General features: G+C 37.4%; 1 protein-coding gene across 1 annotated transcript; it reads right to left on the bottom strand.

Moving 5' to 3' along the window:
• Positions 1 to 337: 337 nt before the first annotated feature.
• LOC101308424 (probable receptor-like protein kinase At1g67000-like) lies at positions 338 to 11,277 on the bottom strand. The gene is made up of 3 exons (XM_004308501.1): positions 10,512 to 11,277; positions 1,841 to 1,873; positions 338 to 1,530 (listed from the first exon to the last, which is right to left on the bottom strand). Exons 1-3 carry the CDS (start codon positions 11,275 to 11,277, stop codon positions 404 to 406), a joined length of 1,926 nt encoding a protein of 641 aa, XP_004308549.1. The 3' UTR covers positions 338 to 403.
• Positions 11,278 to 11,888: the final 611 nt, after the last annotated feature.

The following is an 11,888-nucleotide window of genomic DNA, read 5'->3' as shown; positions in this document are numbered from 1 at the left end:
GTCATCGTTATGGCATTTGTCATTTGGTTTGGAAGCCTACGCTTCTTTGGTTTGGCTATGCATTTGACATTTGATCCCTGCCTATCTGGTTTTCACCGACTAAGGGAGCAACCAAACAATGTCGATTTTGCATCAGTATATAAACTAGTTGTCCAGCATTAGTAATAAGATTGTGCCAAAGCTGGACTAAATCAAGTAAATGGCCATTTAACAGGATCCACAAGTGCCGAACATGATCCATTTAACATGTGGTGAAGTTTAAAGTTATCGAGTTAGATCACCATGAGACCACAATGCGGTATAGATACAAGGGAGCAAAAGAAAAAGGTTGCTCGAATTCCTCTACCCTTCAATAGCAGAAATCTGAGAAGATGGTTTGTTTACCTTATTTAAACATTGATAATCATCGAGCTGACAATGTCATTGTTAACTCCACATTCGAGCATGTTGGGTTCAAATTATTGTCTATTTGCTCAGTAACATCCGTCTGTTGTGGGTAAAGTAAAGGCCTGGGAGGCAGTTGTAGATTTTCAACATCTCCTTCGAGCATCTCTATGACTTTGTTCATTGAAGGACGATCACTTGGTTTCATCTGTATGCACCACAATGCTGTTATAACCATCTTCTGAATCATGTTATTTTCATCCTCCGTGTGATGACTTGCCTTCAAATAATTTCCCTCATTGTATTGATCATAGACCCATGAAGGGAAGTAGGTTTGGCTTTCATGCTCTGCCAATTCTTTGAAATTTTTCCGTCTACTTGCCATTTCCATCAACAACATTCCAAAACTATAGACATCAGCTTTGTATGAGACACCTCCAATATTTTTGTAGAATAACTCAGGAGCAATGTATCCCATTGTTCCCCTGGCTGCTGTCAAAGATACAATGCTATTTTCTGTTGGATATAACTTCGCCAGACCAAAATCAGAAACTTTAGGTATAAAATTTTCATCAAGAAGAATATTATGGGGTTTGATATCGAAATGCAAAATCTGCATATCACAGCCTTGATGTAGATAATCGATCCCATAAGCTACTCCAAGAGAAACCTGAAACATTTTCTTGCAACTCAGTGTGAGACATTCTTCTTTGGAGTAAATATACTTATCAAGGGACCCTTTGGGCATATACTCATATACTAAAGCACGCTTTGATCCCTCGACACAATAACCAACAAGCTGCACAACATTAACATGGTGGATCCTGCCAATGGTAGCCACTTCACTCACGAAATCATCTCCACTGGATTTGCTTTCATGCAACATTTTGATTGCTCCAAAACGACCGCTACGTAATTTTCCTTTAAATACAGAGCCATAGCCTCCTTTCCCTAACTCGTCTTTAAAACCGTTGGACATTCTCTTAATCTCAGAATATGAGTACCGTATTGGCCCAAAATTATTATCTTCGTGCAGAAAATCTTCAATGGTAATGTACATTGATAAATGCCTTCTCCTCCATATATAGACCAAAAATGCAATAACAAATGGAAACCCAACTATAAATTTAACCAGGAAAAGTAGACCTGCATAGTTGAAAAAATAATTGGTTTATGACAACGCGACTTGTCTAACGCATTGCTCAAATCATATGCTTCGACTCATCATGGGTGTGATATATAGGCATGCATTATAATCTTCCTGTAACTTGTAAACTAGTAATTTTATGGAAGATAGTTCTTACCCATGCCAACGAGTGGTGCCCATCGTCGATCTACATATAATATGAAAATTAAAAGAAATCAAAATACTGTAATTGTAATTATAATATTAAAAAAAAAAAATGAACGGCCAATTTCACCCATCATAGAAATAGGTAGTCTTACACTGTCTTACCCATAGTAATGTAGTCACGACCACCTCGGTAACCTGCATGAAATAGATAAGAAATTAGCACAAATCTATACGTTCACACCAAATCACCAATGTACCTAACTAAATACCATTATACCAATGCACCATAGCAACCATGTTTTTCTTTTATTAGACCTAATATTTTATCAAATTCATAATTTTGTCTTAAACACAGCACTATCAGGAATATCATAGTATGCTATCTTGGTTTTTATTTTATTATTTCAATATTGATTAATTTGATTGATACAACTATTTACAATTAATATTTAATCAACAAAAATTTTAGAATATTGTTTAGCTCTTGTTAATGAAATATATACCTTACTCTTTGGTTTAATGGCATAAGTCACCTTGTAAGTAGCAGGTCGTGAGTTCGGCTCATAATAGATTCGTTGTAGTATTTGAGTTGTTTAACTAATAAAAAATAACATAATTTTTGTTTGGTTTAGTTCAACATTCTCAAAGGGCAACATAATATTAAAAATTAGGAGGGGGTGTATTGTATTTGGATTTCCGATTTCTATGATGTTTTAAAGGCGTGATTAGCTTGGGGGTGAAAGACCAAATTGGTGTACCCGTCCACCGGTCAATACAATAAAACCTTGAGTTATGATCATGTAAAGGCTCAAATCAAAAATATATAGTACAAAGAAAGAAGAAAGACGGGAGATTAGATACCCACTGCCTAAGAGCATCTCCAGCAGTGTAACTAAAACTATAGTTAAATTTAGCAATAATTATGAGATTTAGCAATTGTTATAAGAATTTGACTCAAACAGTTATTGTTAAGTGTAAGTTAACTAATAAGTGTAAGTTAATTAATATTTTTAACGAATTATAAACTGACACGTAGAGAAAAAAAAGAGGGAAAATATAAGTATTCCTTTAGCAATTTATGGCTCAATTGACTAATTTATCAATTTTGTTTAACAATTCTTAAATTTAGCAACCTTTTAGGTATACAGTTGAAGCTCCTATTCATTCGAAAAGTTGACAAATTTAAAAAAAAAAATTGATTTAGCAATACTGTTGGAGATGCTCTTTCCTTCCCTAATTGTGCTAGCCACCGCCGATCAACATCGATCGCTGCAGTATGTGGCTGTCTAGGAGTTTCCAACATATGTGGACCCGCCTTGGAAGATCAAGCTAGACAAGAATTCAGGAAACCCGATACAGACAAATCATCACCGCTAGAGGAGACCACAACCGGTCTCCTTCGCTAGTTCACGCAACGTACTAATGCCGACTCTGAGCCAGAGGAGACCACAACCCCTCAACGCTTAGACAACCACCAAGTCCAGCCTAACGTCGTTGTCACTCCGACAACTGATATCCCACCCCGCACCCCGGCTTCCAAGCCCAACCAGATCTCAAACGGGAGAATCACTGGAAGCTTGCATGGGCAGTCAGTCGAAGACACAAACCACTCGAATAAGGTGACGTCGGAGGCTCCCAAAGCATGCAGATCTGGGAGGCGCAGTTGCATCCTCTTGAAACCTAGGTTTAAGTCTTCTCAGCTTGTCGTAGAAAAAAAATTATTTATTTCTTGATAGTATAAGAAACTGTCTTAAATTAATAATTTTATATCGTTCCGACATTATTCATTACAGATATTTTATTGTAGTTGTGAATCTCTTGGCTTTTAGGCTTTGATGTTCGATGTCGTGCATGTAAATAACTTGGTGCTATTTGTTAGATTTTACTTGTTAGATTGTTATTAACTTAATTGTGAATCTCTTGGCTTTTAGGCTTTGTTGTTCCAAGATGTGAACGTAAATAACTTGGTGTTATTACTTATTAGAGTGTTATTAACTTAATAATCGTCATAACCAAGGAATTGAGTTAACTTTTTAATTCTGTGGTACAGCACATTCCGGGCACAATATTCACCTATCTTAAAATTGATACATGCACTTGCGTAAAAGTGTATCATGTTAACCACATGGTGCGGTAAAGTTGTCGAGCTGCTTACTATGGATCTCAATATCTAGAGTTCGAGTCCCAACTCCAACCAGTTTACGGGCAACAGGTTTGAAGGGCCTTTAGGTTCGTACATTTGCGGTGGGAGATTATTTTAGATTTTTTGGATCTCTCGTGAACCTCGGTCTGAATACTGATTGAGTGAGTGTCAACTAACGTGCTAACGTAACCGAGATGGCTTGGTACCTCATTCTTGATAGGAAAATATGTATCAAGTCAAAAAGCAAACAACTACTTGTTAGAGCATCTTTAACAGACTCTCTACTTTAACTCCTTAGCTATTTTAAAGTGTGTTTAGCTTTTTTGGATGTTTTAGGAGTTCTAGCAGACTAGCCAAACTTGAGCTATTATGACTTTTAGCTATCTCGCTAGCTAAATATTTTAAACTATAATTTAAGCTATTATGACTCAGATGAGGCTAGCTATAATTTAATGCATTCATTGTAAGATATTTTATGTGATATATAAATATATTTAAACTATTTAATTTCTATTTGATCGAATAATAATGTTGATGTAATGCTAGCTAAAATAGAGAGCACTGATGCAACCACATTTCTAAAATGGCTAGCCAAAATGACATTTTAGCTAATTTGACTAAAATTTAACTTAAAAATGGTTAGCATTGCTAAAGAGGCTCTTAGGATAGAAATTACTTACTAATTTTGAACAATTTATGACCAGCATCAAAGTAACCTGCAATTACGAAGGATAAAAGCAAATTAGCACTTGCTTATTGAATATGTAAAATATATATCATGTCGTTTTTGTTAGGGTGTGGCTATTGTCACCCTATCATCTTCTTTGTTCATCCTACAAACATTTGAAATATTAAAAGACTATATCACACAAAGATAATTAAGAATCTATTTGTATATTTTGTAAGGGAGCCCTTAAGTTAATGACTAGTTGAGGACTTTTCAGCTTATCTCACTTTTCAATCTTATATCCACATCTTGACCGTTCAGTTTATAGATATTTATGAGTAGATCATTTATGTAAATTTTCAGCCACACTAAAAATCGTTAAGACATTTATAAGTATGATTTACCAATATATGAACTTGAACGGTTCATGTTTGACAGATTTGGTTTGTCCATTAATTTGATTTAGTTTGTTATTTTAATGATCACCAATTTGGTTGAAAATTTGTAGAAATGATCTACTCATATAGACAAAAAAATTGAACTGATGAGATGTCAAAATGTGATAAAAAAATAAATCTTTCAAATCATAAACCGAAAAATCATTAACTAGTCCTCAATAGAAAAACCTCCTTATTTTGTAATCCACTCGGGGTGCAAAGCTTAACTCATGTAGACGAAAATTAAAAATTTCTCATTCCCTCGTTGATCGGCACGTGAAAGTTTCTTCATCACCAACCACATTTTATTAGTTTTGATATATATAACTATTTGAAGTGACTTTTTACATCATTTCATGTGTTTGAAGTAATTAATTTTATTATATAACCCTAACTCACTCTCTCTCTCTCTACTACTACTACTCTCTCTCTCTCTCTCTCTCTCTCTCTCTCTCTCTCTCTCTCCAGCTGTGGCACTTCCATTCCTTGTGCTCATTCGGCGGCGTACTGGTCGGCAACAAGGTTGATTTTAATCGCCTTGCTGTCTTGCGATCGTTGCCGGACGGGAGATTGGTTTCTATGGCTGGGCTCTCGAGTTGACGCTGCTGGAAGGCTGACGGCAACAATGGTTTCATCTTTCCTTGTTTCGCTGCTCTGTGCTGGGTGACGGTGGTGCTTTGATTCTATCTTGGCAATTGAGGCAAAGAGGTGAGGCGTAGCTCAATGGAGGCAAAGAGGTAAGGTGCAGCTTTAGATCAGGTGGTGCTTCTCGTTCATGTCGGCATCGCTGTGGACAGATCGGGACTCCGGCCTTTCTTCTTCACGCAATGGTGGGGTTGAATTGGCCTGTTTTGTTGGGTTGGCTTGTGGGCTCTAGCCCAATTTAGTTTAATTTATTTTCTTTTAGCTATTTCTCTATGTTATAGGAATTTTTAGATTAGATTTCGATTTCCTGTTTGTTCCTTTAGGACACTATCGCACGTGTTTGGGACACTATGGACTCTATGCGTGAAAACGATTAATGAGTAGTGTATTATATGTACTAGTGTGAGTCTCGGTTCACAACTACTTGTCTATCAGTAGATGGTGGTTATAGAGTATGTAATAGTTGTTTCTTCGTTTTGCGAAAAATCAATATATACAAGTCGCAGTTGACATTTACAAAAAAAAAAGTAATTACTTTAATTATGAAGGGGATTGTGTGTGATACACATTTTGGTGCACCTTTTAAAGGCTTTATCGTAGTTGATTTTTATTAGAGATATGAGGGTTTTAGTGGTAACAAAATTCTAACTAAAAGAATAGGGATTTGAAAGAGACTCTTACTGAGAAAAGCTTCCCATAGTAGTCGAAAGGCACCTACAATATGGTAAACAAGGAAATTAGAAAAGTCAGATTAATCACAAAATGCTAAAGTACAAATTGCTGAATTAAGTGTGATCTATTCGTTAGAATACGTATCAACTCCCTGTTTTGTTTTGTCTTTTTGGCAAACTAACAAAACATATTATTATTATTATTATTATTATTATTATTATTATTATTATTATTATTATTATTATTATTATTATTATTATTATTATTATTATTATTATTATTATTATTATTACAACCACAACATATCAAAATAAGGTACAAAAAGAGTAGGTGATCAACCAATAGCAGTGTGACGCGTGCCTCAAAGCGTCCAAGGCTTGAAGAGCCAAAAAAAGTAGCAGTTTTGATGGGTATGCGCTAAGGTGCGATAGAGAGAAGAAAGAGATTGTGCAAAGGATCTGAGTTCGCCACAATGTCGGAAAATGGATCCTGTATTTCTCATTTTCGCTAGAGGTAACTGTAGAGTTGGACATCCGATATGAAGTGCCATAAAATTTGTAGGGATTTTGGCATTTTCAATCATGGTGGCTGCGACTGCGACAAGGGCTTGGTGGAGACCACGGGGTTGATGTTGTGAAACCTCATTCTACTTTACTTAGTCATTGACTACATTTACCTACACTCTAGAAGAGTAGTGTGTCACATAATTTATTTTCCTGTTTTTGTCGAAAAGTAAACGTCACACTAGAAGTTACTCGAAATTCTTTTAAAAAAAATGGGTCAAGTCCATGATCCAAGGTCCCAAATTAGATCCAAGTACCAAAATTAAAGTGTACGTCGCTACGAGTTTGGAGATGCAATTTGATTATTTTTCGAACACACGGTTGAGTTTTTATGATTTTCGTTTCGAGATATTAGAAATTAGTTTTCCAAAAATAATATGTTCCTTCCCCTTTTGATCTAGACTTTTGGTCCGTAGAATAGAAGTAAGAGGGTTTAGGCCTTTTGGCCCAAACACGCGAGAGGGAGATACGGTTTAGGGAGGCTGAGTTTGAGGCCATAGAAACAAGCTCGGACCTGAGATTTTCAGACCAGAGTTGAACTCTTAAAGTTGGGCCCTTTAAATGTTGTATAAATTTATTTTTTTTCTTCTTTTTGTATGAAATTTACAATGAAGTAACGCTATCAACTCAAAATCTAAAAACGAATAACATTTAATTATCTTTAATCACCTCTAATTTATCAATTAAGAAACCTTAATTAATATGTCACCAACAATTACACCCAATAAAAAGCTATAAAAAACAAAACTGGGCCCTTTTATTTTCTGGGCCCTGAGTTGATGGGCTCCTCAGACTACGTACACTCAGGTTCGGGCCTGCATAGAAATGATGGAAGGCTTGGCCGATCTTGTTTAAGATGTCTAGAACTCAAAATCTTTATTTTGAATCTTATCAAGTTTTTAATTTAAAGACTAAGTCGGGTTTTGGTTTAGTCTAGAGATTCGACTAAACTATTTTTGAAAGAAGTATAGAACCTAATAGAATTTTGTAATCCAATTCCACACCCGGATTGAGAGTTACAAACTAAATAGTCGATTTGTCGCAAGTTGTTAAAGTGTGTATCGTTATAATCTTGGGTGTCCTTAGTAAATTAAGGTACGCCGAATAAGAGTTAAGAGTCGATGTTATAAATCTGTTCGACCTATTTGTGATCAAACATTAAGTGGTCATAAGTGGACGAGAATTGAGTTTTACAATGGCTAGTCAACTTAATTAACTCGGTCAACATGGTCAATTCTTGGTCAAACTAGCAGAAGGTTAGTAAGACCGTTCAATAATCGTCAGGGTCTAGATGTCGTTTCATAAAGGTTGTTAACGCGTTTTGTATCGGGATTCAGGACTCGTGCGTGTGCATAAGGATTTAGAACTAAAGGGATCGAAAGTTGGAAATAATTCTTTGGGTAAATTGGAGGTGGGGAGACCTAATTCTCTGGGTGTCCTCAGTGATTGGGTGTGGGCCTTAATCTCAGGTTGGGCTCGGTTTTTGGATTCGGGCCTTGGGTCGTTGGGGCTCTCTTGTTGGGCTAGGATCTGGACCGTACCTCTCTTATTTGGGCTTTTTATTTCTGTTATTTTTATTTGAGCTTTTATATTGCTTTGATGTTTGGAAATGCTCTTGCTTCTGCTGTTGTGGTTTGTCTCCCATACCATATGGTATGATATACCTATTACAAATATGTCTAATAGTATGACACATGTGAGCTTTTGAAGGGGTAAATGGTCATTTAGTTGCTTATTCAATCAATGATAACCACACATTATGTATTATACCATATGGTATACTAGAATTTTCCTTGCTGCTGAGAAATTATGACACCAATTGGGGTTTGATTCATGTACATTAAATACTCACGGATGTAAATTAAACTACGTTAGAAGTATTTCATGGGTGAGAAAGGTTGAACTATTTTGGTAGTATTTTTATTTGAGACAATGCTCATTTGCACAAAAACAAGGTTTTTAAAACCCATTCCAATGAAAACAGATTTGAACAGCCCATTTCAATTATTTTGATCAAAAAAGACAATATTACCCACACTCTTTTAATCTACCCTCCTCTCTCTCTCTATCTCTCTCTCAGCCGCGAATCCCCTCGCCGGCGAAGCACTTACGATTTGAAGCACCGGCGACGAGAAGCACTAATGACGACTGACAAGGCCTCGACGCCGACGAGGCTAGATCTCTTATGTCGGTTTGTCACCGCCCGATCTGGCCACCATCACCTTCCGTTCTTGTCACAACGATCAAATCCGACCATCCCACTGGATCTGGTCCACCGACGACTAGGCTCTGCTCTTCGGATCCGGCTTCATCAACTTCGTCGGCTCAGGCTTCATCAACTTCGCTGGCTCCGACTTCGTCTGCATGGTTGAAGGTCCGAGAAAGACTGGGTTGTAGAGGTCTCCTTGGTCTTCAAATCCAAGTGGATGGCTCGTTGGTTTCGGTGCAGGTGAAATCGGAGGGGGAAATACAGTATAGTAGTCTTAAACAATTGATGCAAGAAGAATGGGCAGAGCATCAGATCGAGGATGAGGAAGGATTACAAAGGAGGGAATCGAAGGGAATAATCTGAATTTTCTGTCAGAATCTCAAGGTAGTTCTCGAGAAACGAAGTTAGTTGATTGCAGAAGTACCTAAGGTAGTTCGAAGTTCAATGATATGCATGTTGTTAACTACGTGGCTATTTTAGGTGCAATCAGATTCATGTATGTATACACGTATACTCATCATCCACTGACGTCTGCACTCTCTCATATCAAGAACCTTGACAATTTCAATGGTGTACTCTGCTTGTGTACTGTGCTTTGTGTCATACGCTGAGTTTTGTTGAGTTTTGGTGTAAATTGCTTGGCCTGAAGTTTTGCAATTGATTAATGTTGAGTTTTGGTGTGAATTGTTGAGTTATTAGGGGTCAGTAACTGATTACTGTGGGTCAGTAATTGATTACCAAGCTATTGGGGTTAGTAACCCGATTATTGGGGGCTAGTAACTGATTACTGTGGGTCAGTAACCAAGTTATTGAAGGTAGTAACCCCATTATTAGGGGTCAATAACTCATTATTGGGGGTCAGTAATCAAGTTATTAGGGTCAGTAACTCGATTATTGGGGGTCAGTAACTGATTATTGGGGGTCAGTAACCAAGTTATTGAGAGTAATAACCCAATTATTGGGGGGCAATAACTGATTATTGAGGGTCAGTAACCAAGTCACCGGTGACCGGAGTCCGGCGATAAGGAAATCCGGCGGCCGGTGACGGGAGTCCGACGACAATGACCAGAGTCCGACGACCGTGACCGGAGTCTGGTGAGATTCCGACCAAGTATTCTCTCTCTTCTATTTTCTCTCTCTATGCATGTTTAAAGGATGAGGGTAAAATAGTCTTAAAATAATATCATTTGTTAAGACTTTAGTAAAGATTTGTGCATTTGGGCATAAAAAATATTACTTTATATTGAAATGAGCTCATGAAAAATATTATCATTGGAATGAGAAATGTAAGGTTTAAATTAGTACTAAATGGGCATTTTCTCTTTTTATTTTGATCCCCTGTATGGATTTGCTAAAAGGGTTGTGTTGTTCTTTTAGAGAAAAAAATATTTAACCAATCAGACCATGACCATAACTCACTGACCATTCTCTATATAGTAAGTAATATATATAGAGCTGCAGAAAGGAATTTATCGGTATAATTTCGATGGAACGAACCTGCGACTGTGTGCGGAAAACATTTGTAGTTGATACTCCACGGGCCTCCGCATGTAAAAGGCATTTCAAGCAAATATAGAACCTCAAAGCCATACGCCAATGAATTCATCGTTCTTTTTATGTCTGTGTGGTTGTAGTCGTTCACATCGATAGTTATGAATGTCTGCCACTCTAAGCTGCAACCCTCCACCACGTCTCCTGACGTTATGTCATCAACCAGGAGATAACCAAACGTTCTGGGTTGGGACATAGAAGAAGAAGAAGAACCAGTACTGCTAGTACCAGTATCATCAGTGCATGCAGCAGTGTCTACATAAGTATACATATTCACCCGCTCTGAACACTTGAGGAAGTATATACGCTCTGTGACAGTATTCATACTGCTATAATAGACATTGTAAAGTGATGAACCAAGAAAAGGATCATATTTTGTTGGAGGATTAACAGGAACGGAGGAACAATTGTTTTCCTGAAAGCCAGGATCCACCACTCGGATTGTTTGGCTACTGTAGTTGATTGCCTGTACATGGTATTTTAGAGAAGGTAAGTCTAGTACTGTAATGTTGTTCTCACATAGAAGAGTGAACCCGGCCTTTCCGCAGGTCTCTGGGTCATGTTTCAGTCGAAAAGGGTAGCTTATATTGGGGATATTACCGCAGGAAGATGGGGTACAATACTTAAGACTACATGTCTTAGAGCTACAAGCAAGAAAGGCTACCATTAAAACCCACGCAGATTGAGCGAATGACCTTCCACTTATCCCCATAGAAGGAAAGAGGGAGGGAGCTAGAGACTAGAGAGACAGAGAGATTGTTTCTGTTTGGGCGGAAGTTTAAGTCTGCAGTGAGATAGCCAGGTATCTACATATGATTGATCGATCATGTGCATAAGTAAGCAACGCGTCCCAAACCGTCGGTAAGTCAGTACTGGATGGCCAGGCAATTAAGAATACTGTTTCAGCTTATTTGGGTGGGATCGAGTACTTGGACTTGGTTGTTCATTTGGATTTTTCTTTGTGCAGGATTTGTATGATCGTCTTTCCTTGTCCTTTCCTTTTCTTCTGGAACATGTTTAACCAAAAAAAAAAAACTGTTATGGTTGCCATTGATTCTGCATCTGATGTACAAAACAGCAAATTTAGAGTTTAGTGGAAAGTACCAAGCTTAGCTGCTGAAAATTTCATCTTATTTGGAAAGAAAATGCAGCGACTACCCATCATCTCATGGAAGAAGGGAGAGATTAGCATACATACAATTTTAAGTGATCTTGTGCAAAGATAAGCCATATCTCAGTCAGTCTGTTAGTCAATATAGGAAGGCCATGGTAGACTTGGACTTGGTTTTGATTATTGTTTGTGGAAATATCGTCCTTCCCATC

This window comes from Fragaria vesca, linkage group LG7 (genome assembly GCF_000184155.1).
Source record: "Fragaria vesca subsp. vesca linkage group LG7, FraVesHawaii_1.0, whole genome shotgun sequence".
NCBI classification, from domain to species: Eukaryota; Viridiplantae; Streptophyta; class Magnoliopsida; order Rosales; family Rosaceae; genus Fragaria; species Fragaria vesca.
This window is presented reverse-complemented; position numbering and strand designations above follow the sequence as displayed.